General features: G+C 49.7%; 1 protein-coding gene across 1 annotated transcript; it reads right to left on the reverse strand.

Moving 5' to 3' along the window:
- Window positions 1–302: 302 nt before the first annotated feature.
- LOC120225367 (glutamine--fructose-6-phosphate aminotransferase [isomerizing] 2-like) lies at window positions 303–27116 on the reverse strand. Its single transcript, XM_039223576.1, has 9 exons — window positions 27005–27116; window positions 12060–12167; window positions 10634–10732; window positions 10020–10145; window positions 6133–6191; window positions 5355–5489; window positions 2766–2827; window positions 2521–2591; window positions 303–523 (listed from the first exon to the last, which is right to left on the reverse strand). The coding sequence occupies exons 1-9, from the start codon at window positions 27009–27011 to the stop codon at window positions 303–305; spliced, it is 888 nt and encodes a 295-aa protein (XP_039079507.1). The 5' UTR covers window positions 27012–27116.

Genomic DNA, 27116 nt, shown 5'->3' on the forward strand with positions numbered 1-27116 from the left:
TGTATTTGCTCCGCACTCCAATGAGCAGGGGGCTGCCTCTCCTGTAGAAACAAGAGGGAGTCCAGTTACTCATCATCTCAACACCCCGGGCAGGGCTGGATGGCCTCTGAGCACTGAGGAGGGGGGCCCGCGTCTAGCCCTTCTGCCAGGGGAAAGCATCCTGTTGAGATCCCACAGGACAGATTCCTGAGGCACAGGAAGATGCTCCCAGGGCTTACAGCAGGGACCAACTAACTGACCGGAAGGAGAATTCCGGCTCCCTTTCCTGATGCCACCTCCCTGCTCAGTGAATCCCCACACGGTTAGATCACTGAGGCAGAGGCATTAGGAGGCCCTGTCAGCATGCAGGAACACTCCGTGTCTCCAGCAGGCTTCCATTTACTGCCATCTCTAAAGCGGGAGACCTCGACGCCCAGGACCTGCCCAAAGATTCTCTTCCCTCCCCCTGTCCCACCCCTTTGCCTAGTGCAGCTACTCTCCAGCTCTGGGGAGCATTCCGATGACTGGATTTGGATCTGCTCAACTTTGTGGGCCACATAACACGCTTTCAAGGGTGGTTTTGCCTCTGCCTGAGTGTCATGGGCAAAGTTTCAAACTCTCAACCTGCACGAGCTGGACTCTATCACAGAGGGGACAGTGACTGCTCCCCTGCGGGAATTCCTGCAGCCTCGAACTTGTATTTCTTCTCCCAGCCCCACATCTGAGCTCCCCAAGTTGGGAGACAGAGTCTGTGGCTTTGAAGAAGGTGCTGTGAGCACCTTGAATATTTTGGACCATCTTTTATCACATCTGAAGCAAAGAGGAGACATGGCTGTGTGTACAATGGAGAGCCAGCTCAACTAGCCTTTCTTTATAACATTGGTAATGAGAAAATACTGTGGTTATCTAATTTTCTTGGCAAAAGTCTCCCCCAGATTCTCTTGTTATAGATTGAGCTCTATGATTTCTCTAAACTTTGCCTCAAATAATGTTCCCAAAGCATCCCAAAGGTTGCCCATGTTACAGAGCCAGCAGTTACAGACAATTTAGAAATATAAAGCTTTATTGCTTCTTCACATTGCCTTCTTCTGCATTCATTTAAAATAGTAATACCAGGATAATATCGAGTTTTAAAAGGGGTTTCTAATTTTTTTAATGTTTATTTATTTTTGAGAGAGAGAGAGAGGCTCCAGACTCTGAGCTGTCAGCACAGAGCCTGCCGTGGGGATCGAACTCACAGACTGTGAGATCATGACCTGAGCCAAAGTTGGACACTTAACTGACTGAGACACCCAGCTACCCTGGGGTTTCTAAATTTAAAAGGGACCAAGTGGTCTTTTATAATTTTATGATTGAAGGAATTAAATGCCAAGTGGTAAATTCCTTCCTATCCTGGAAAAAAATTAAATCATGATACATTCCCATCATTTCCTGCCTAGAGAATATGACTGTCCATGAGGGACAGCCTCATTCTGTCTGTGTCTCCCAGGCCACAGGTGCATTCTCTGTGGCTCCTCAGAGGTTTCAAAACGAAACCTTCAGCCCATAGTGCACCTGAGACCCTGCAGAGCAGGGCCTCTGCCCTCATCCTCACTCTCCACCAGCCCTTGAAGTTCGAGGGGCAGAGTGTACATGACCTTGCTCACTGCTGTCTCCCATGCCTGGTACACAGCAGGTGTCAGTCTGTCTTTCTGGATGAGCAGAAAGTCTGCCCATGACCGCTACCACGGGGAATGAGCTTACAAAGTGTCTGGGAAACGGCCGCTGCTTTCATTACAGAATCTGGGCCACATTCCATGGGCTCCTTTGAAGAGCGAGGAGTGGTGTGTCCTTGCTGACCCCATCTGTGCCCTCAACCAGGGTGTTTTCTGTGTTTTTTCTGAAGGGGACTCAGCCTGCTCTGGGTCAGATCCCCAAAGTGCTGAGCTCACTCCAGGCCCCTTCCTTTTGCTCACACTGGTCCTTCTGCCTACCTCTCCTAGGCAGACACCTGTGCTCCCTCCTACCCCCCAGCACATTGCCTCCCAGCCCCCAACATGGAGTATCAACACCCTCTGCCCCGCTCTGTCCTCCTGCACAAATGTGCGGTCTGTCCTTAAAGGCAGGACCAGGTCAGGTGTTACTCGATCCCTAGGACTCAGTACAGACCAAGTGTTCAACAGATATCAGTTGGATGGATGGGGGGGAGGGAAGGACAGATGGACAGGTAGATGCGTGAATGGATGGTCAGACTGATGGTGGATGGATGAACAGATGGATAATCAGCTCATTTGAATATAAAATAACAGGATGGCACTCACAACCCCAATTGTGTGAATCCACACATCACTGGGGACTGTGGGGCTCTATCTAAGAGAGGGACATGCGGGCTGACCCAGGCCCTCTGGGCTGATTCCTAGAACACCCTGGTGTGCAGGTGATGAAGCTTGCGCTTGGGCCTTCAAGGCCTCTTCTTTACTGCATTCAAATTAATGTTCACTTGTTCCTAGTCTCACATTCATAATTTTGCATGTTTTTCTAGAAGGCATCTTCAAAACTGACCTGCAACCTGGATCTGCCCCTCGCTGTATAGTTTTGTTTTTACTTTGAATTTGTTGTCAACTTCTGAAAATCTGGAGATTTCAAAGTAAAAAAACAACTTTCTGCTTTTCCTTTTAAAAATCAGAGGCCCTGGCCACAGTGATGATGGGGTGCATAGGCCACGGTCTCACTTCTCCCCTATGCCTCAAGCTAAGTGATCTTATTTTATTTATTTGTTCTTGAAATGTCAACATGTTTTGCCTCACCTGGTGGCAACAGCTTCTCCAGGGTAGTGGATGCTCTTGAAAACCAATGCAAATGCACCTTCCTGTGAATAGAGCAAACAAGAGTGAGTGACAATGTGCTCAGGCCCTGCCAGAGCCCCCAGGGCTGCTGCCACCTGGCCCACCGCCCCACAGAGGGCGTCACTCTTCACGGTGGGTGGTTCTGCGGTTCCTTCCTCAGGGTGCCGAATGCAGCACGGTTGGTACCATGCTGAAGAACCAAAGACCAGGACTTGCGGATTTCATGGTGCTCAGCAGAACCCACCCCTGCTCAGGCCCACAAGGAGTGATTCTCAGCTCTGTGATGATCTGGGTGGAGGGGTACAGTTAGAGCCTCAAGAAATGAGGACTGTGGCCAGAGGTCCTGCCCTGGGACTGTAAGAATGAAAGGGACTAATCCATGATATACAGTAAAGCCTGGGTTCAAACCCTGTCTCTACCCCTTAATTGAGCAATTGCCTAGATTACGCCTCATGGCATATGGAAATGAGAATAGTCCTACCTTGTATGACTTCTGTGAGCTCATGCACTTTTGTTGTTGTTGTTATTTTTGAGAGAGAGTGCAAATGGGGGAAGGGCAGAAAAAGAAGGGGACAGAGGATCTGAAGTGGCTTTGTGCTGACAGCAGAGCTCGAACTCACCAAAGTGAGATCATGACCTGAGCCGAAGTCAGACACTCAACCGACTGAGCCACCCAGGCACCCCATGTGAGCTTATGCACTTTAAGTGCTCTGAACAGTGGCTGCCATATTGAAAACCCAATAGCGGCACGGGTTGTTATTAGTGTTGTTATTATTGCTTTAGCAATGACTGTCACTTGCCCTCTGTGCTTCAGCTTGTTGCATTGTGCAAACCAGAACAAACCTAGTTCTCCTAACTCCAGACTCCAAGTGCTCAATTTAAATCCTAGGTGCAAAATTCTCTCCTACGTCCTGACCACCCTGTACTAACATTTACCATGACCCTAGTAGACTCAGGTTATGTATGACCAGCTAGAAGTCTGGATCTCCATATGAAATACCCCACGTTCTGGAATCCTGGGCAGACCCAAGGCACGTGCAGCCAGTGTGCCTTGGCCAGTTTGCCAACTCAGTCACACAGCCAGAGGGACCCAGAGTCAGTGTCCCAGGACCTATAAGGGCCTTTCAAATAGCCCCAAATGAAGAGGCTTCAGGCAGACCCCAGGGGCCTGACGTTTACCCTGCCAAGTTCTATCAACAAGAACATCGTACTGAACAGAAAAACACTTCCCATTGTCTGCCCCAAAGAGCCCCTTGCTGCTTCAGCTAAGAGAAATCACTGAAATTTATACCGGTCGTCACTGGGGAGGCATTTCCAAAATTTAAAATCACAAACAGCAATGAGGAGATACCGCACCGCAAAGCCAACTGGTTTACTGTAAATTACACAGTATATTATACTATGTACTACATATGGGACAGGCTCTTATTATAAATGTCTTCTAAATTACAACTCCCAAAAATGGGAGTCACAGGGCAAAGTGTTTGACAGTAGACTTATTTCTGAAAAAGGCTCTGAAAATGCCAGAGGGTGATATATTTTAAACTACAGTGTTGTGCCCTCTGACACTGAATATTCCAGACTCTCGGCCCCAAACACTGTCTCCAGGCTGGCCCTGTCTCGGAGGAGCTCCTGGGTGGCACGGATGCCCAGGAGGATGGACTCTAGGAAACCTGGAGCGCACTCCCCTTGCGATCTCATACACCACCTGAGTCTGTTCTGCCTCCTCTTTGTGGACAATCCCTCCAGTATGCACCCCTTCTCGGGGCTGAGTTTTGTGGGTCCAGCCCTCTGGGACATCACCAATCTCTCTCCTCCTGGATCAGCACATGGACCTGATAGGATATCTCCTATCACAAAGCAGTCTTCCCTCAGAACTGCAAGCCTCTCCCACCGCCACTGGGCCATTTCCTGACACTCTTTTTCTAGAATCAAACTTCTCAAAAGTCCACACCTGCTGTTTTTATTTCCTCTTCCTTCTAGCTCTGCTCAGCAAGGATGTGTGGGCATTTCCTCCCCGTGATGAACAACCACCTCACCGAAACAGGCAGAAAAACTACAATTCTGAGTCTCCAACATCAGTTCGATGCACCCTGGGTATATAACTAACGCACACAGAGCTGACACGATGACAGAGGACCTGCCACAACTAAGGTCCCCAGTGCAGCACACCGTGAGGAACCACAGATGGGAAGTTCCGATCACAGATTCAGAAGGGTTAAAACTTGATGTTGGCTACCAAAACCTCAGGATTTCTCTCAATTCTCCATGATGTGACATCTTAAGGCCAAACGTTGTAGACTTTTTTCTTTTTCTTAAGCTTCACACCCAGTGCAGAGCTTAACACAAGGTTTGAACTCAAGACTCTGAGATTAAGACCTAAGCTAAAATCAAGAGTTGGACACTTAGCCGACTAAGCCACCCAGGCGCTCCTGTACTCAAGCCATCCTCAATCCTCAGGTTCTTCGCACAAATTTGCCTCATAAACACTATTGGAAAGTGAAGGAATGAAGGGGTGATTTATTTATACAGGCGGGTCTGGTAACTCACCAGCTGCTGAATGACTCTTTCGACCAATGTTGAAAACGTAATGTCCTCAGTCTCTCTGTTGTCAAACACATATTTAATCAGCTTGGCGATGGTCTCAGTGTCAGTTTCTGACTCAAACTCATAGCCTTTGCTTTCCTGGAATATTTCGTTGGACAGAGTGTTAGATAATGGTCATTGCATAATGTCACCCGGCCAGCTCCCTCTTCTCCCTCATGATCCATCCTCATAGTAACTTCAGATAAGAACAAGGAAAACGAGGGGGATAAGAAATGTCTTCCAGAATCACACAGCCAGCTGAGTCATTCTAGTATTCCCTGAGATCACCCTGCCTCAGAAGCCTGTCCTCGCCATTAATCTGGCCATTGCAAAATAACAGCAGTCAAAATGATCAAATATGTTGAGTCAAATCCACCCACGTCCCAACCAACACCACAACCTTTTCATAAGGTAGATACACACTGTCTGCTTTCCCACCCCACATTCCATGTGGTGTATGAGTCGTTATGTTAGGTAGTACAGATGCATTAATAAAAGGAAGTTCATGTTCTTTTGATTATGTGAACCCGCGGTGGTCCCTAAGGGACATGCAAATGCCCTGCTATCTTCTCCTGCAAGATCTGGGGAGGCGGCGGAGACAGGATGAGGTTTATGCCCGATGCAGTGATGTGGGTCTCACTCAGCTCCTGCCTTTGCTTCCGGAGGGAAATGAGCTGGTTGGAAAGTTTCTGGGGAAGAACCGACACCACTTGACTTACATGTTACCACAGAAGTAGCTTACCAGAAATTTCCTCAGGTCTTTGTAATTTGTGATGATCCCATTATGGATGACAACGAATTCTGGAAGAAAAGTTTAGTGAAGAGAGAAATGCTATGAAAAGGTGATGTTCAAGTTGGAAGTGAAGGATGATGATTTGACAGCCTGAAACTCTGCAAGCTCTCCTCCCAGAGACACCTGGTGAGCACACGTCACTTAATGGTGACAGGAGCGAACATCTTACCATCTACTATGACTACAATTTATTTTTTATTTATTTAGTTTTTTTAAACTGCTTTTTTAAAAAACATTTATTTATTTTTGAGAGAACGAGAGAGAGGGGCAATGGGAGAGAGAGAGAGTGCAAGCGGGGATACAGAATCTGAAGCAGGCTCCAGGCTGTCAGCACAGAGCCCAGTTAAGGGTTCTAACTCACGAACCATGAGATCATGACCTGAGCTGAAGTTGGATGCCTCAATGACTGAGCCACCCAGGTGCCCCATGACTACAATTTAAACCTGAGGAAATACACCACACTGTAGGTTAAAAGGACCTACCAACCTGACTACACACAGAGCTCTGCCCTGTGGCTTACAATATTGTCAAACACGCTTTGGTATTTATATCAAATGGGGGATGATAATACTTCATTATCCAGAAACTAGTCCAGGCATTCTGAAGTGGCTTTAGGTGCAATGAGGCCACAAGCTAGCAGTCCACCTGTGTGCTTCGTTTGACCCACACCACATTGTGGAAAAAATGAAGTTTGAAATTTTGAATTTTTGCTTAAAAATCTTGATTTTCGGGTACCTGGGTGGCTCCATCAGTTAAGCATCTGACTTAGGCTCAGGTCATGATCTCATGGTTCATGAGTTTGAGCCCCAGGTCAGGCTCTCTGCTGTCAGCACAGAGCCTGCTTGGAATCCTCTTTCTCTGCCCCTCCCCTGCTCTCTCTCTCAAAATAAATAAACTTTAAAAAAAAAGTTGGGGGTGACCCCAGAAATTCTGGCATCCTTGGGCTCACCCACGTTCCTGTATGGCCATGAGGACTTCTCTCTACAGGGTCTGCCTGCTGTGACTCCTCCCCATCCCCCCACCCCCAGCACCAGCAGGGTTCCCTGACCTGAACTGGGGGGAGTGGGGGAGGGGAGGACCCCCTGGCCAAGACTGTGAGACAGATATGTCTGCCTCAGTCACCACTGCATTTCTTCAGTAAATAGCTGATAGATAACTTGAAGGTCTAAAAGCAGCCTGAGAGTTTCTCTGGATAAGGAACTCCCTTTCTTCCTGAGCCTAGATGATAGAAAGACCTTTTATCGTCCTTGGCATTCAGTAAATCTACCAGGATGTGTCTAGACAGCAAGTGTTCCTCATAAAGATTACTGTTCAGGGGCGCCTGGGTGGCTTAGTCGGTTAAGCGTCCGACTTTCGCTTAGGTCATGATCTCGCAGTTCGTGGGTTCAAGCCCCGTGTCAGGCTCTGTGCTGATTGCCAGCTCAGAGCCTGGAGCCTGTTTCAGTCTGTGACTCCCTCTCTCTCTGACCCTCCCCTGCTCACGCTGTCTCTCTCTCTCTCTCTCCTAGAAATTAAAAAAAAAAAAAGATTACTGTTCAGTGAAACTCTGGATCTCAAATTCAAGTTTTTTGTTAGTAGAGGCTAGTCCTTTACTCTTTTTCTTTGTTTTTATCATAATTTCCTCTCTCTCTCTGTCTCTCTCTTTACAGCCTATAGTTCACATTTGGGAAGTCACACACAGACTGGAAGGGCTTGAATAGAAAAGCCATTTTCGACAAGTGTGCTGGGCACAGCTGAACTCTTTTATGGCTTTACCTATTATTATTTTTTTTTTTACTATTTTACTTGTTTTGTTCTCTTCTTGAGGGACACCAATAACTCCCCTATTGGATCTCTATTCACTGTGTCCATATTCATCCACCTCTCCAATAAGTTTCATACCAACTGTGACACGGTTGTTTTATTTTCTTACCCCTGTCCCATTTTTTCATTTCAGTTAATTGTCTTCTCATCGGTAGTTGGCTTCCTAGAATCTCTGTTTTCTTCACCAACACTTTTTTGTGTAATTTTCTTGTGCAACGCTGTTGCTGGGTGTAAGTCTTCCTCAAAAATGTGCTCCTTAGTTATCCCTGACAAGTTGCTAAAGAAATTCTACGAATCTCTGCTTACTTCTCATGTTGTTGTCTTTTCAATTACTCATCCTGAGTCAGGGCAGGCATTTTCAAGTTTGGGTGTGGGGCAGGGGGATCTGCTCAGGGCCTCCCTGCTCTAGCGACACAGAATCACTGTCTACACTGAAATGAGACTGCACTTTATCACCTAGGGTGGTAAGCTCTCAGGGTACATGGTCTTGGTGCAGTGTTTCCCCGGCCAGCCCCACGACTCCAGGGTCAGCCTCTGTTTCTGGCTTGGGATTGGGCTGGATGAACATTCTGGGTCCTCAGCACCACAGAGTCTGCTGTCCCCTCCTGGATGTGGGATGCCCAATGGTTCGGGGCATGGACCAGATCCAAGGATGGGTTCTCACTACCCAAGACCCCGACCACGTGGTTGCACGTGTAGCCCAGCCCCGGGGCTGTTCTGCCGGGCATGAGGCATGGGGCTCTCTCCTTCCATTCTCCAGAGGAGGCCATCTTCCAAATTGGGCAGCATCAGCCAGTGTTCCCAGGGGTAAAGGACATTGAGCAGGGAGGCGCCAGTCTCTTCTGTGGCCCAATGTCCATGATGATGAACTGCAGTGAGGTTTGCCAAATTTTTAGCTAAAGTTTCCTGCCAATAAGCACTCCTCAACCACTCTGGTGGATCTGATTTCTACTCTATACGGGGCTTGGTAAGAACTGACACTATGCCAGGGGATGTCTGGGGGTGGGGGGCCCCAGGGGACTCCAGAGATCATTCTCTGCTGGTCACCCTCCCCCATCATGTCCAAGGGTGGGTCACTGGGAGCTTCTGACCTGACCAGACCTAACCTAGAACAGAGACCCACTGGGATCTGCAGACCTACCTGCCCTTCACCCTTGAGAGGGCCTGAGGGTGTCACTGAAGAGAACTATCCTGGGGGCCCAGGCATGGGACGTGGACCCGTGAGCTAGGGTAGTTGGGAGAACCGGGGAGCCTGCAGCTCACCAAAGAGGGCCTGGTATACCCGTGACTGCCCTGAGCAGTGGCCATGTCCCTACTCTGTGACCTTTGGACCCCTGCTTTATCAGTGGAACTCCAAGGTACTGTGAGCACAGTTACCATGTTTTGTAGCTTTTCAAGGGATAACAAAAGTCTGGACTTTCAGGTTTTGTCATTCTCAGATTTGAAAAACACGACACGAGCCAAGTGGAGGGCTCTGTGGCTGCCTGGAGGGAGGCCCTGGGCAGCCTGCTACAGGCTCTGCTTCTCCAAATCTCAAGCCTTTGGCAGCCGAGGTCCCACGGCAGGGCCCAGGACTGGAGCAGGCACCCCAGACATTAGCCGAGGTCAGCACTGCCCTGGCTCAAGACCACTCTCCTCTGAGGAAGGAAACCCATCCCTCCCTCAGGCACCCAGCCCTCCAGAACAACGAGGTCCCTTGTTGAGCAGTGCCCAGACGCTTAGACCCCTCATGCTGCCAAGTCCCACTCAGGCTGGGCCTCACGAGCAAGGAGCAGTCATGGGAAGTCGCCACTGTTTTCCTGTGGAGGCATGGAGTGGAGGTGGGGGAGTGGTCAGCCCTGCTCAGGAGCCAGGCTGAGTTCGCCTCCTGTCTAAGGTCCAGGGCTACCCGTCTGGACGCTTGGGGAAAAAGGGGCTGGGAGAAAAGCATGCCAGTTGGCAGTGGGTGTGGATCCACAGTGGCACAGGTCAGGGTCAGGGCCAGGCAGAACCTTCAGGAAGGGGAGGCAGGGCCACATACAAAGGCTACATACCATTGCCTTTGTCCGAGCGCTGTGGATGGCTGTTGACAGCATTGGGGACCCCATGAGTGGCCCAGCGTGTGTGGGCAATGCCAAAGTGGGTCTCAAACTCCACCTTCAAGTCCATGCTGTCTTGTTCTGGAAGAAAGAAAAATAAGCATTGCCACAGTACCGTTATGGCAAGGTGGCATCATTACATGGACACACCTCAGCTACGTCAAAAAGCACATACCGCCTTGCAAAGGCCCCACCCTGGAGATTTCTGCCAGATTCCTGCTATAGTTTACTTAGTGCTTATCAGTAACCTAACTCACCAGCCGAAATGAGCTCACTTCAAAAAGAGAATCAAAGATCATTACTATCAATGGAAAAACAGTATCGTTTGCCAGAAAAATTAAAACAAATACATATGTACTAAATATCAAAAAAAAAATTATCATGCACCACCTCCTAAAAAAAAAAAAAAAGTCATCCCACACTCTGAGAAACACAGTGTTACAATGTGGGCTTGACTCTCCTTCTATTTATTCATGCTTGGATACGTGAATATTTTTAGTCTCGAATGCTGTTGGAATAAGACTTTAAACTGACCCGAGCTGTTCTGACTGGGCACGTGTCCCACTTACTGTAAAGTTCTTCATCGAGAGCCTTGACGTTTCCTCTTTTCTTGACCAGCTGGATATGTCTTTCTTTGACTTCGTTATTATTTCCATCGATCGCCACACCTGTGGTACACACATGATTCTTTTCTTTTTTTGTATCGGGATTTGTTTGGTCTCCTGCACGTTGTTACAGAGTAAGACCCAGGGTGAGGGCTGCACAGCGCTGTGGATATGTCTGTTCCCGTTGGCCAGGCATGCAGCCTGGAAGAGAACTAGATAGCGTTCAGGATGTTGACTTGGCAAGATGATGCTGTGGCAGTAACCAGGGGAGGCATGCCTGGGACCTGGGCTGTGGCCGCCTCACCTGGCTTTGAACCAGGGTGCACCCCCAGGAGCTTGCCTGTGAGGGAGGCTCCTCCCCACCCCCCACTGAAGGTGGGGGGCTTGCTTGAGGGCACTGATGGTGCCGTACACTGTGCCAATAGCCCTATTGTGTTAGTGTTCCCGAGATCCTTCATCAGACATGCTTTCCATTAAGAATGAACAGGGAGGGGCGCCTGGGTGGCTCCGTAGGTTAAGCATCTGACTCTTGGTTTCAGCTCAGGACATGATCTCTCAGTTAGTGAGTTCCAGCCCCATGTTGCGCTCTGTGCTGGCAGTGGGGAACCTGCTTGGGATTCTCAATCTCCCTCTCTCTGCCCTCCCCAACTCATGGTATCTCTGTCTCCCTCAGGATAAATAAATGAACTATTAAAAAAAAAAAAGAATTAACAGGGATATGAAAGTATCTGGCTCCTCCTTTCTCCTAAGGCTGCTTAATTAAAAATGGGAAGCAGACTAAACATCCACCACTCAGATGGACGGAGGGGTAAACTCTGACCCAGTCATCCAGGGGAGGAGTGTTCAGCCACTGAGCGAGATCATTAGGAAGAGTTTAGAACAACGGGACATGAAGGAGATAAATGAAAACAGGACATAAAATTACAATTCTACAATTACAATCAGGTAAAAACAAAAAGTAGCCATGTGTGACACCCCCCACGCTCCCAGACCACCCCAACGTACGCACAGCAGTGACCAGCAGAGGGACACAAAGATATTGATGGGAAAGCTTTGGTAGAGACTTTTTTTAACTATTATTTCTTCTTTCTCCTTTTCTCTAGTTTCCTTATTTTTTTTTAATTAAAAAAAAATTTTTTTGACAGACAGAAACAGAGCGTAAGCAGGGGAGGGACAGAGAGAGAGGGAGACACAGAATCCGAAGCAGGCTCCAGGCTCTGAGCCGGCAGCACAGAGCTCGACACAGGGCTCCAACCCACAAACCATGAGATCATGACCTGAGGCGAAGTTGGACACTTAATACTAAGCCGCCCAGGCGCCCCTCCTCTTCCATAGTTTTCAAGTGACACGAACAAGCGTTGTGCCCACGAGGGCAGCCTGCGGAGCCTACCTGCCGAGTCATAGCCTCTGTACTCAAGCCTCTGCAGGCCCTTGATGAGGGTTTCGAAAATCTCCTTCCTGGTCCGGGGCACTCTGTAGTTCATGTAGGCGAAGATTCCTGCGGACAGAGGGGGAAGCCACTTGTTTGTAAATCACTCGGTTGGTGGGGAGGAAAAAAAAAACGCTTCTGGGGATGCCCACCCAGCTGCCTCGCGGGAGGCCCTTCCCACTGCGGCTGCGTGCTGGCCTTCCCCGGACATAACCAAACAAGGTGCGCTCCCCTCCGCTTCCGGAAGGACAGCAGCAGCCGCCCAGCCCCGGATGAGAAGCCTCACGAAGCCGGTGAAGAACGCCTGCAGACGCCTCGGCCTTGCGATTTCATGGCAGAGAATTTCTCCTACGGACACAGTCGCGGGACCCAGCTTTCGCTGGGGCAACGTTTATGACAGCAAAGACCAGCCGAACCGCCCAACCACCTAGGGACATCTGGAAGTCCCCAGCCGTGCGGACTCCTTGATGTGCAGAGAACACTCCCAGGAAGGGTCCAAAGAGGCCACGGCGGCCAAGGAGGCCGAGGCGGGGGAAGGAGGTCGCGGCGGACGAAGACGGGCTGAGGCCTTTGCTCCTTCCCGCTCCTGGAGCTTTAGCGTCAATAAACGCTACTTTCGCCAACAGCAAAACTGAACTCCTCTCTTGGCACCTGGAGAAACCCTATCTTCAAGGGAGGCCTGCAGTCCAAGATTTTATTTGGCTTTATTCTCCATATTCATATCTCGAAGTAATATTTTCCCAAATAGGAAGTTAACAGGGATCGCGCTGGCTCTGCGTAAAGTCTGCCACTCCCTCCCTGACTGAGACTATGGCCTCTTGGTCTGTCTCTGTCCTGCCCTGAGAGCTCCCCACCCCACAGAGCTCCTAACGTCGTCTGTCCTTCTGTCCGCCCTGACCTACTTGGGAAAGCCTGCGCTCCTCAAAGCTCAGCTCCCACCACCTGGCAGGGCAGGCTTGTCCAGACCCCAGCCTCCCCGGCTCTGGGCTATCCCAGTGCTCTTGCATCCTGGGATCCTACACCTCCCAACAAGGACACAGGCTGGCACTTCTATCTTTCCATTTCTCACTGTGTCTGGGCATTCCGTCCTTATTCAATAAATGCATGTGGAATAGAGCGACTGTAAATCTGCATTAATCAGGGAAGCAAGAGTATGGATCATGAACAATATTGGCCTTCAGGAACATTCACAACTCATGTTTTTAAAAAAGTTTATTTATTTTGAGAGAGACAGAGATAGCAAGGGAGAGAGATCCCAAGTAGGCTTTGCACTGTCAGCAGAACCCAACGACCCAGAGCTCAAACCCACAAACTGCAAGATCATGAAACCAAGAGTCGGATGCTTAACCAACTGAGCCACCCAGGCGCCCCCAAAGAAACTCATCTTATTGAGAACTCACTGTGTGCCACGCACTGGGCCAACTATTCCCATACAGGTGTCAGTCAAAGCTCACAGGTGTCAATCAATGCTCAGAGGCTGGACCTACCATTACCTCCCTTTACTTTCTAGAACAGAAGCCTGGGTGGCTGTGTCTGGGAACCAAGGAGACCTGACCTCAGGACTTAAATGTTCCTAACCACCAGGCAGGACTGCCCATTCAGGGATGAATGGGGTTAAAAGGTTTATTTTCCAAATTTTAATGGTTTGCCTTAAAAAAAATTTTTTTTAATGTTTATTTTTGAGAGAGACAGAGAGACAGAGCACAAGCGGGGGAGGGACAGAGATAGGGAGACACAGAAACTGAAGCCGACTCCAGGCTCTGAACTGTCAGACTGAGCCACCCAGGCACCCCAGTGATTTGATATTTTAATTTTCCCACTGTTTTTCTGGGATGCCAGAAGGTCTGACCAGATCAAAAATTCACCAGATATCTGCACCCCCATGTTCATTGCAGCATTATTTACAATAACCAACACATGGAAACAACTTAAGTGTCCATCCACAGATGGATGGATAAAAAAAATTATGGTGTATATTTACAATGGAATATCATTTGGCCATAAAAAAGAAGAAAATCCTGCCATTTGCAACAACATGGATGGCACTTGAGGGCGTTATGCTGAGTAAAATAAGTCAGACAGAAGAAAGACATACCGTATGATCTCATATGTGGAATCTGAAAAAAAAAAAAAAAAAACCAAACTCATAGATACAAAGATCAGATTGGGGGCTGCCAGAGGTGGAGGAGTAGGAGATGGGAGAATTAGGTACAGATGGTCAAAAGGTACAAACTTCTGGTTATATGTCAGTCCTGAGGATGTAATGTACAGCATGTTGACTATGGTTAACAATACTGTATCGTACATTTGAAAGATGCTAAGAGGGTAGCTCCTTAAAATTCTCATCAGGAGGTTTGTGAGTTCAAGCCCTGCATTGGGCTCCATGCTGACAGTGTGGAGCCTGCTTGGGATTTCCTCTCTCTTCCTCTCTCTCTGCCCTTTCCATGCTCTCTCTCTAACATAAATAAACTTTAAGAAAAGTTCTTATCAGGAGGAGGGAATGTTAACTAAGTGATGGTTGTTAACTAATCTTGTTGTGGTGATCATTTCACAGTATATACATATACCAAAGCACTGGATACACCCAAAACTTATCCACGTCAATTATATCTCAATAAAAGCAGGGGGAGGAGGGAAATGCCAAAGATGAACCACAGAGAGGACAACTTGCCTGAGGGTAACTGAGGGTTGACCACAATTATACACAAAAACACCCATAATATCTCCAGTCATTAAGAAGATTAGATTCAAGTCAGTATAGTATATCTGAATGAATGGAAAAATGTCCATTAAAGGAACGTTGTATCCCTAAGCAGTGAATAGGGCCACATCATATGAACACCTAATCTGCTAAAATTCATTCTAGACATAGACAAAAGAGAGGCGATGAAATTCAGCGGTGCTAAAAATGGTATTTTGCATTCTTATATAATTGCACATAAGTATTAAAGTGCAGAATTCCTATATAAAATTTTTTAATGTTTATTTTTGAGAGAGAGAGAGACAGAGCTTGAGTAGGGTAAGGGCAAAGAGAGAGGGAGACACAGAACCCAAAGCAGGCTCCAGGCTCCAAGCTGTCAGCACAGAGCCCAGTGTGGGTCTCAAACCCATAAACCACGAGATCATGACCTAAGCCAAAGCCAGACACTTAACTCACTGCCACCCACGTGCCCCCAGAATTTCTATATAAAAAACACGCACACTGTGCTTTCTGAGCAGTTACAGACGCTTTCTTTCTTAAATGGTTAAGGTTAATTTTGGCGGGCAGCTATTTTTGTCTTCCTGGCTGACAGCAGGTCAGGTGAGAGGCGCTGAGTGTAAGGCCTTGTGTCTGGTCAGGGCACCTCCCCAGCAAAGGTGCCTGTCCTCACAGGGCCACTGAGCATTTGGATTGTAGGAGCTCACACTTTACTCGACACTTCAGACCTCAACACATCTGGGCAGAAGATGTATTTCTGTCACCTTGCTCATTAAAAAAAAAAAAGTTACCTTCGAATAGAAACATTATAAAATTTTGAGCACTTCTATTGGGATATAAGTCACATGCCATAAGATTCTCCCATTTAAAGTGTACAATTCAGGGGCACCTGGGTGGCTCAGTCGATTAAGTATCCGACTTCAGCTCAGGTCATGATCTCAGGGTTTGTGGGTTTGAGCCCCATGTCAGGCTCTGTGCTGACAGCTCAGAGCCTGGAGCCTGCTTCAGATTCTGTGTCTCCCTCTTTCTCTGACCCTCCCCTGCTCATGCTATCTCTCTCTCTTTCTCTCTCAGAAGTAAATAAAAACATTTTAAAAAATAAAAATAAAGTGTACAATTCAATGGTTTTTATACAGTTGATCCTTGAACAACACAGGTTTGAAGTGCCCAGGTCAACTTTCTTTGATACCTCCAGTACTGTACTGTAAACATCTTTTTCTCTTCCTTATGATTTTCTTCATGACGTTTTATTTTCCTAGCTCACTTTATTGTAAGAACACAGTACAGACTCCATAGAACATACAAAATATGTTACTGCTTATTGGTGAGGCTTGTGATCAACAGTAGGCTATGAGTAGCTAGGTTGGGGGGAGTCAAAGTTATCCAGAGATTTTCGACTGTGTGGGATGTTGGTGCCCCTAACTCCCCAATTGTTAGAGGGTCAACTCTATGTTCACAGGGTTGTCCAGCAATCACTACAATCTATGTTCAGGTGAAACTTTTTTTTTTAATGTTTATTTATTTTTGAGAGGGGGGGAGGGTCAGAGAGAGACAGAGACAGAGACAGAGACAGACAGAGGATCTGAAATGGGGCTGACAGCAGTGAGCTTGATGCAGGGCTCCAACCCACAAACCGTGACATCATGACCTGAGCCGAAGTCAGACGCTCAACCAACTGAGCCACCCAGGCGCCCCCAAGTGAAACTTTGCATAAGATTAATTTTTATCATCTCTGTGTGGGTGAAACTTTTCAAACATTAATTATTCTCCAAAATATCAAAGTTTCCTGGGAGCGTGGGGAGGGGAACGTGGTCAAATTCCAGCCACCATAAAGTCCACAGAGCTACGGGAGACAATTCTGGCTGATCATTTTTGGAGTCTTCCCTGGCATCCAGGGAATCCTTCTAGAATTACAGCTGTGCCTCACGAAGGGGGAGCTGACAGGCATTGCAGATGACTCGAAGGCCTATATACCAACCCTGGAAAGGTTTTAAATCTGAAATGCTTTCATGAGAATGCTCTAGGGCCTCTGCTCTCCAACTCTCCCCTGCAACCCCCCTTCCTCCGGGCCAGCCTGCAGTCTGAACTCCTATCAGGCATGTACGTTCTTCAAGTGTGTCTCTGGCTCTCAGATCCAGAGCAGCCTTCTTGGTGGGGACATGGGGGTACTGTTGCCAGAGCCCCGGTGGCGGTGGCGGCTGGGCTTGTCCTGAGGACCACCAGCTGTGTCCACGCCCAGCCACTCCAGCAGTTTGGGAGAATACTCCCCGGGGCGGGGGGGGGGGGGGGGGGGGGGGGCAGGGGAGGGAGGGGAGAGGAGGGAGGCTGCCAAGGAGTGGTTTTCAAGGTCTTTGCGCAAGAAGACATAAATCTAATTTCAACGTAAAATCTCTTGCATGCCGACATCTATTCAATAAGCTCTTTCATTAAACTAAGCTCCATCTCTCTCCTCTTGCAGCTCTCCCTCTTGGCAGGCTTCTCCCTGCACTCTACTGAGATGAAGTGAATAAAACGGCATTGACACCATGCTCTTTCTATTTAAAAAAAAAATGTGGGGCGCCTGGGTGGCTCCATTGGTTAAGTGTCTGACTTCGGCTCAGGTCATGATCTCACAGTTCATGGGTTTGAGCCCCATGTCGGGCTCTGTGCTGACAGCTCAGAGCCTGGAGCCTGCTTCGGATTCTGTGTCTCCCTCTCTTCCCCTACCCACTTGTGCTATCTCTCTATCTCTCTCTCCCTCAAAAACAAATAAACATTTATAAGAAATGGAATAAAGCTAGGGCATCTGAGTGGCTCAGTTGGTTGAGCATCTGACTTCGGCTCAGGTCATTATTTCATAGTTGACAGGTTCAAGCCCCTCGTTGGGCTTTGTGCTGACAGCTCAGAGCCTGGAGCCTGCCTTGGATTTTGTGTCTCCCTCTCTCTCTCTCTGCTCACCCCAGCTTGCACTCTGTCTCTCTCTCTAAAAAATAAACATCAAAATAAATAAAACTTTAAGAAATGGAATAAAGCTGCTTTTCTCAGGCATTTCTTTTGCCATGCCATCGGAATTCCTGTCTGAAATCTCTTGCATCCATAAGAGCTGCAGTGAGGGTCCATTTTTTACCTATGAGATCAGCAAAGATCCAAGAAGAGTTTGACAAGAAGAGAGAGTTTAAGTTTGTGCACCGTTTTTGGAAGGCAATTTGGCAATCTTTCAAAATTAAAACTGTACACATCTGTTGGCCAGAGCTGTTGCTAGGAACATATCCAACAGATACCTCTGCAGTGGGGCATGTGTGCATGCAGGAGGATGGTCGCTCAGCGCTGGAGACGGGGGACAGCCTGCTGCGTGACAGGGACCAGGTAAGTGGCAGGGCAGCCATGTGGCGAGGCCCCTGCAGGACCACTGACAGGTGGGGCCTTCCGTGGAGAACGACGTGAAGCTCAGCGTTTTCTTGGAAAACAAGCTACATCTCTAAGATGTGTCAAGGGAGAAAGCAGCTCTCAGAATAGGAGTAAATTATGCAAGGAGGGGTGGGGAGACACTTATTTCTGGAAGGGCACTTGAGACCTGGGGGGTCAGTGATTGCCTCCAAGGAGGAGACTGGATATGGGCAGAAGCTTCCTTTCCACTCCACGTGTGCTCTTTGTAAGTTTACAATGTTCCACCCATATATTCTATTTTACCATGTGCCGCTCTGTGAATGAGGTATTGGTGGGTATGGGACTGTCATCCAGCCCAACCTGACCCCACGGACTTCCCAGTCCTGCTCACCCAGAAGAACGACAGCCGCAAGAAGGAGAAAGTTCTGTCTGAGCAGCCCTTCCCGTGTATAAAAGGACGGGCTCAGAGTCACCCATGGGTGTTCCCATTCCTGGGGTGTGAGGTGCCAATGCAGCAGAGGCGGGGGCGGGGGGGCAACAGGAAGCCAATGCTCTTGGAACCTTACCTTGTCTTATCCTGATGATGTCCTGTGCCAAGGCTGTGGTTCCCGTGCACAGACAGGGTACCTCTGGCTCCCAGGCCAAAGACTAGAGTAGGTCACCGCTGGGTCTACCTGAGTGACCGCAGGGTGCCTCCCTGTTGTTCCCCCTAAATCAGCATAAGCCCTGTCTTTTGGTCCTGCCCCCAAAGGAGTGAGAAATAGCTCACACAGAGGCGACCTGGTTTTGGAGGGAAATGTCCACCCTGATGGAAAAACCTCAGAGATACCCTGGTCAGGTCCAGGCCATGTTGCCATGCCGTCTCTCTCTCTCTTTTTTTTTTTTTTATTTCTAGGAGAGAGAGAGAGAGAGAGAGAGAGAGAGACAGCGTGAGCAAGGGAGGGTCAGAGAGGGAGACACAGACTCTGAAATAGGCTCCAGTCTCTGAGCTGGCAGTCAGCACAGAGCCCAAAGCGGGGCTCGAACCCACGAACCGCGAGATCATGACCTAAGTGAAAGTCGGACGCTTAACCGACTAAGCCAACCAGGCGCCCCACCATGCCGTCTCTTGATTCCTTGGAGACTCCTCTTGGGCCCCACCAGGCATTCCTGCTTCTGACTCCACTTTCGCTGCCCATCCGGGCCGCAATCCCCTGTATCCATCTCTCCCCTGCACAGGCAAGATGGTGAGATCCCTCCAGAGGTGGCTTAAAGAAAAGCCTGGCCCTGGGACAGAGCCCACTCTGGCCCAACCACCCCAGCTCAGCACCCACTCTGTGCCCACACCCCACTCTGGCATCCAGGGCTTCCAAACAGCTCTCTGGGGGCCTACTCTTAAATCGGATGAGGAAAGTGAGTGAGAGGGAGAAAAGCCGAGATAAACCCCAGAAAAGCTCCAGATGGGATGCAGGATGGAGACCAGCCCTTTCAAAGGGGACTGTGGCCCCTCTGCCTGGCTCACTTTGGGGTCCTGGAGGATCTAACATTCCCTCTGCAAATGGCTTGAGAGATCATACTGGAACTCAAGAAAAAAGGCACCATGATAAGGTCTTTCCACACAGGCAGGGGACTCTTCAACCTCTGAGTGACAGATGATGACAATGACCAGATCAAGAGGCCATGTCCCCTGGACACATGGCCAAAACTGGGAGCATCAAACTCCTGGAGTCTTCTTTATAACCTTTGGAATGCCTGGGGTGGTGGAGGAGAGCAGGGGCTCTCTGGGGCCTGGAGGACGAGGGAAGAGGTCAAATTCACAGTGGGCAGGCTGGGGTCTGTATTCTGAATCTGTGGCTATGGTTTTGGAAAATATCTCCTCTCCAAGCATCAGCTTCCCAATGAAAGGCCTGCTCTCACTGTGAAGGTGGACAGTCCCAGGTAGAGATCGAGCCTCCATCTCCCAAGGGTAGGGGCTCGCTCTGTGGGTGCTGGGCCCTCGCCACCCAGACTGAGGGTGCTCTCTCCACCACCATCCCATGCTTCTCAGCAAAAAGGGACTGACCTTCTTAGTCCACGAGCCTAGTACAGATTAGATACTAGTCCAACCTCAAGTCAGCTTACTCTCCACCCAGACAGAAGACATGCCAGCTGGATTTCTGCCTCACTAAATTCCTGAGTGTGTGTGTTTGGGAGAGTGTGTGTATATGTGTGAGTGTCTGAGTGTTGGGGAGTATATGTGTATGAGTGAGCATGTTGGGGTGCATGAGTATATATGAGTGGGTGTGAATATGTGTTTGAGCACTGGATGTGTGTGACAGTATGAGTGTGAGTGTGTATATGTGAGTGTTGGGTGTGAGTGCATGAGTATGAGTGGGTATGGGTGCGAATTTGGGTTTGAGTATTGGGTGTGTGTGTGTGTGAGTGTGTGTGAGTATGAGTGTGTTTGGCTGTTGGGTGTGTGTGAGGGTTTGAGCGTTGGGTGTGTGTGTGTGTTTTTGAGTGTTGGGTAACTGTGTGCATGTGTATGGGTATGAGTGTGTGGCTGTTGGGTGTGTGTGAGTGTGGTTTGAGTGTTGGGGGTGTGTGTGAGTCTATGGGTGTGAGTGTGGGTTTGAGTGTTGGGTGTGTGTAAGTGTGGTTTGAGTGTTGGGGGGGTGTGTGTGTCTATGGGTGTGAGTGTGGGTTTGAGTGTTGGGTGTTTGTATGTGGTGGGCGAGTTACGGGGCAGGTCTACTCTCCTGCGTGGGGGTCTCCAGGTCGGGGAGGACATTGGGCCAACAAAGGGGACTACAGTGGAGGCTGTGGCCTCTCTGGACAGAACCGTGGTGATGAGCGGGGACTACAATTCCTGCTGCCTCCTCACCAAAGCAAGAGCAAAGGCAGAGGCGCCAAGGTGATGAGAGGTCCCTCGGCAAGGTTCTCACACAACGACACAGGGAGCCCAAAGCCTGGCTCAGGGTCAGAAGGGAACTGGCTCCTCTGAGGACAGCCTCACCCTGCCTCCGTTCTCTCTGGGGCTCCATGGGTTAAAGTTACCACCACTGGAATACCTGTGATAACAGGAGACTCACTTCCTGAAGTAAATGTGAGCAAGGCATTTCTATTCTTAATAAGAAAGTTCTTGGTGTCCTTGTCATTTTAGGATTTCACAAAGAGCAAAGGGAGAAGCAACATATACTCTAAATTGTACTAAAACACGCTTTCAAGAAAGTGTGAAGTCTTGTTTAAATTGCCAAAATTTGGCCGTAAAAATAAAGTCAGACTTTTTCGGAGAAATACTCCCTTGGAAAACGAAAGAGGCAGCCGATCAGATCATATTGCTTGTTTTTGCACCAAATTAATCTCCAGAGCTTCCTCCCAAGGGTGTTTGTAACCTCAAGTCCATATCCCTTTATGAGCAAATTTCGATAAATATGAAAATAATCCTTCAATGTAAAAGCACCGTCTTCTAATGTTACATCACCAAATTTCCAGAAGGTTCCCGTGAACTTGGGAAATCCCCGATGACTGATGGAGGAATGGCGTGATGAAGGGGAGGAGGAGGGCGAGGTAGGGAGATCACTTCCAGCCCTGAGCCCCTCCCCAGCTGGCTTCTGCGAAGCCCTCTGTCTAAGAGTGCCCACAGGGGTCTTGTGGGCAGGATGCCAGCAGGGTTCGCGAACTTCGAGCTAGCCATACGCACCTCTTCTCAACTCCACTATCAGGGACTTCACACCGATGGCCTGAAATTAGCCATGGTGAGCCTATTGTTGAACATTTAGTAGCACGTCCCTGAGCAGGGGCTCTGTTTCGCGAGGCTCTTGTGGCTTGGGGAGGTAGCAAGGCAAGCGACCTGATCCCAGACAGAATCTGTGCACCAAGAACTCCAGTCCAGCCCCTTCTGAAGCTCCTTCCATGAACAAAACCATTACAGGGAGGAAAGGAGTGTCAGATATGACGGGGTCCAAGAGCCGGAAGAAGTCTGAGCTCTCCCCTGTGTCCTGTAATCTCCCTGGAACTCTGTCTTCTCAGCTGAAATGAGAGACAACCCCCCTAAGCACATGACGAGCTCTCCTGAAGACTGCTGTGCAAGCAGAGTGTGTGTGTGTGTGTGTGTGTGTGTGTGTATCCTGGCCCCTCTTGATTCTGGGGAATAAAAAAACCACGCCTGCTTCTCGCAGGGAAGAGATGAGCAGGAAGAGTATCTACGTGCATGGAGGGCAAGATGGAGTGAGCACCATATTTATAGGACACAAGCCCTGGCTTCTGGAAAAACTGGAAACTATTTGGTCAATCAGGGTACATAGCACCATGCCAGTGAAGGATGGAGTCTTTAACCGATGCCTACATTCACCTTCTGACTATGGTGAGTCCAGGCTGCAAGTTCTGCAACCAAAGCACTTGCACATGTGTATCGGGCATAGAGGGGAGACTGGTAGCCTTCTGGTCAACATCCCTGTGGCCATGACATAACCATCTGAGATTAGCAACCCTGGGCTATTGCAGAAGGCACCTGAAAGCTAGAGCCCAAATAATAATGGATAAATTATTGGATTATGGATAGGGACACCTGGGTGGCTCAGTTGGTTAAGTGTCTGACTTCAGCTCAGGTCATGATTCGTGAGTTTGAGCCCTGTGTCAGGTTCTGTGCTGACAGCTCAAAGCCTGGAGACTGCTTTGGATTCTGTGTCTCCCTCTCTCTCTGCTCCTCCCCTGCTCATTCTCTCTCTCTCTCTCTCCCTCTCTCTCTGAAATAAACATTAAATTTTTTAAATTATTGGATAATGGATAAATAAACAATGGCCCTCAAAGATATCAGATCCTAATCCCTGGAAGCTGTAAAAATCTCTCTATGGAAGAAAGTCTTTGGAGACATGATTAAATTAAAGAGCTTGTGATTGAGAGATTGTCCTGGGTTATCCAGGTGGGCCCTAAATGCAGTCACACATATTGTTATAAAAGGGAGGTGGAGGGAGATTTGACATGGAGGAAGAGAAGGTGAAGTGACCACGGAGGCACAGGCTGGGATGAGGAGACACAAGCCAAGGGATGCTGGCAGTCACCAGAAGTTGGAAGTGGCAAGGGACACTCTTCCCCAGAGTGTCCGGAGAAAGTGGGGGCCTGCTGACACCTTTGGTCTCATAAAACTGAGTTTTGGACTTCCAGTCTCCAAAACTGTGAGAAAATAAATTTAGGGTGTTTTAAACCAGCAAGTTTGTGGTAATTTGTTACAGAAGCCACAGCAAACTAATATACCAACTAAGACAAAAGATAACGACTTCAAAGTCTTTACCTTCTGGCAAAATCTAAGAATTTGCTAATTCTCCATAGCCAAGTTTTCCCTGCCTCTCATAAATTATAAATGCAGTAGTAAAGGACAAGGGAAGATTTAAGAATTCATGGATGGGGTATGCGCCTGGGTGGCTCACTCAGTTGAACATCTGACTTCGGCTCAGCTCATGATCCCATAGTTTGTAAGTTCAAGCCCCGTATTGGGCTCCCTGTTGTCAGTGCAGAGCCTGCTTCAGATCCTCTGCCCCTCCCCTCTCTCTCTGCCACTCCCCTGCTTGCACACACACTCTCTCTCTCTCTTTCAAAAATAAATAAAACCTTAAAAAAAAAAAAAAGAATTCATGGATGAGAAGTGCAATCTCTTTTGCCAAACTCCCATGCGAGCGTGGCCCATGCTGCCATGCCCTTGAACATGCCATGCCCTCAGCCTGGCACACCTGTCACCCCTTTCTCTCTATGGAGTTCACACTTGAGGCTCTTGCAGCACTGTTCCTGGGGAAGTTAGTGCTCCCTGCCCCTGCTGTGCTGGGGTCTCAACTCAGACTGCGTGTGGGCCATCAGGTAACATCAGTGAGTGAGGCAGCTGGGTGGGAGGACCAAGGAGCTTGCACACATCATCCTAGGGGCCACTGTGCACTATTCAGATCTATATAAGTCAGGGCTGCTCACCTTTGGATTTTTTCAAGAGAACTCGAAAATCCCCCCCGACTTAGGTGAAATCTCCCAATTACAAAATTGGGAGACTTATAAAAAATAAAGTTTAAGCCCTGCATACCGTAGCACAGAAAGATGTCTGCCGACTGGTTTGGCACAGAGTTACCAGGTGCCGGATGTCTTCCTCGGTGGCAGCTCACCTAATGAGTTACCCCGTCCCTGCTTGGTGAGCACCAGCCTCTCCAACTACTTGTCCCTTCTCTGAGGGGAGGCTTGTGCCCATGTGGCCCCAGGGCCTGGAAAACACAGGACCTCTCCAGGAGCAGCCGATCACTAGTGGCTCAGTGAAGAAGAAAGGAGAGGAGAAACAGGATATAATATAGTAACCTTCCTATTGGCACAGAAAAATGCCAGCGTCTCTCAGATGTCAACAAAACCACCTGTGAGTACCTGCCTGTCCCTCAGCTAGACTCTCAGCGCGCTGAAGCTCTGAGGGACAGCTTCTCACTGTGTGTGCAGGGTCAGCTAGCGCTGGGTCCGGTTTTCTGTGTGAGAAGCGGTGAAGGCAAAGGGAAGCAAGAGCCAACCTGAGCATGGTCATTAGCAGCTCAATGCCTGCTGACCCTGGCGGGAACAGCCCCAGAGATGTGACCACGTCAGAGGTGGCATTCGAGGTGGCAGACTGCAGCAGGGCCACAGCCAGCCCAGGGAGAAGACCCAAAACAGCTTCTGCTCAGACCCGGGTATGCACAGACCCCTTTCAGCTTCCTGTTCCCCAAACAGAAAGTGACGGCGGTAAGCGACTTCTTCCAGGAGCATGTTCACAATTTCTGCCCTGTCCCTGTACCAAGTACGCAATCATTCCCTTGACGTTTTTCTATAAAACTGACCAAGTGCTTGAAAACGGACATAAACGCTCCACAAAAGAGCACAACCATAAAAGCAAAACCAGTATCACTTGCCATACATACGCCGACCATAATCCAGAAAAAAACCCGAAAAACAAAAAACCCAGAACAACATTGTTTAATTCTAGCCAGCTGCTGCTGTGAAGCTTGACTTGGTACAGCCTTCTCTGTGCAAGGGGTGCTTGGCCAATGTTGGGGGGGCGTTGTAAATGACACATTAGCACCCAGGTAAAAAGGAAATAACTTTCCTACGCTGGAATTCCGAATCGCTCCCTGGCTTAACCAAGGGCTGCAGAATGGGATAGGCTAGTGAGGAGGCTTGATGTGAGGGCATAGGTAGTCACGGGGCCAAAGCTCATCCTTTCCTTAGGGGACAGGACAGGTGCGGCCCTTTAAGAAAGCAGAACAAGACCTCAGATTTGGAGACTGAGTCATCTCTCTCCACTAGGCTCAAAGAGACAATAGAGAAAGCTGGATGCAAGTAGGAATCAGGAAGGCAGGCTCGGGGAGAGAGGGGTCCCAGAAGGGCACCTGAGAAGAGGAAGGAGGGAAGCTGCCAGTGCTGGAAGGGCAGACCCTCCCAGAGCAAGGGTCTTGGCCAGTGCGCTAGTCTGGCTCTAAGGCCACCAGTTGGCCAAGGTCTTGAACACCACACTGAGGGGTTTTGAACCCAAAGGGCTTCTGGCAAAACTGCCACCTTTGCCTCCTATCTCTTCTCTCTCTCTCTGTCTCTCTCTCTCTCTCTCTCTGTCTCTCTCTCTCTGTCTCTCTCCTGCGGGGGAAACACCCACCGCAGCCCTACACATTGTTAATGATGCCCTGGAGCCCTGAGATATTTGCTGAAAGTTCAGGAATTTAAATTGATGCCTGCCTGGCCAGAGGGAGTCTGCATCCCAAAGCGGGCTGTGGGCTCCTTGGTCAGTGGTTCTTTTACACTTTCAGGAGCCGTTGGCCTCAGAAACAAGGCCTGTACAGATCTTGGCCCAGGGCTCACCGCTGGCACATCCCGCCCCGCTGCCCTCGGGGAAGTCAGACAGAGGCCTATCATGGCTTCAAAAGTTCCACCAGGTCCTCCAGCCACAGGAGGCTGGAATGGGTAACTGAATCCTACTCAAAAGAAAAAAAATAAAAAAGGCACAGTGACCTTTTGTCCCAGCACAAGTTCCCGGCCCTCTCCCCAGCCAGCGGAGGCGGCCCAGCCAGGAGAGTAAGGAATTGCAGATGTGCGCGCGGGGCCGCGGCCGCCCTCCCCACGGCCCAGGAGCCTCCCCGGACAGCACAGCGCCGAGTCGCCGCGGTGTTCAGGACGCGGGAGCCCAGTGCGGCTCCTGGTCCCCGACTCCTTCTCCCAGCTTTGCCTCGAGGTTCGCGGGTCGATGCTGCCTTTCCCCCCAAGCCTCGCAGAGAGCTCTTTCAGCAAAGAGGCGGCATCACGGAATCGACCCTTCTAGGGACAAGAGGTTCATTTTGGGACGCGAGGAGAACGCACAGGCCGTTCCCGAGGCACGAGGGCAGCTCCCGGCGCCACGGGGGCGAGTCGGCCGGTTGCCTGGAGAGTGCAGGTGAGGTCGCCCTCTCCTCGGTGGGCGCGGTGGACTGAGAGCAGGGCTGGGCTCTCAGCGCCCCGGATGCGTGAGCTTGCGCGTGGCAGCCTTTGTGGGCGACTTGGGGGCGCTTTTCTCACTGGATATGGGGAAGAAGGGCGGATACCTCGGTGTTGTGAGGGTCCAGGCCGGGGACTGGACCAATTCCGTCCCCTCCGTGGGCGGCCGGGCCGGGTCGCCCTCACCAAATCCGACACAAGGGCTGGGCGCCCTCCTGCCCCACCCCTCCTGGGACTCCCACTCGGAGACGGGGGTGGGGAGGGGTGGGGGGCGGCAGGAGGAGGCCCGGCCGGTGAAAGCCTCTAGTTCTAGGACCTGGACAGATCGATGCCCCCATCCCGCGCCACCTCCGAGTCCCCAGCACCCGGCTCTCGGGCCCAGGCGCCGAGAGACTGGGGAGGCAGAACCCGCGGCCACCACACTCACCGCACATCGTGGCTGCTGCTTGCACCCTTCGCGGCTCGGGGACTCTGCGCACTCTGGACACTCGAAATTCCGTGCGCGCCTGGCACTCCGCGGGCCTGGGCTCCCGCCGCTC

This window comes from Hyaena hyaena, unplaced genomic scaffold (assembly GCF_003009895.1).
Source record: "Hyaena hyaena isolate Hyena2069 unplaced genomic scaffold, ASM300989v1 scaffold_1385, whole genome shotgun sequence".
NCBI lineage: Eukaryota > Metazoa > Chordata > Mammalia > Carnivora > Hyaenidae > Hyaena > Hyaena hyaena.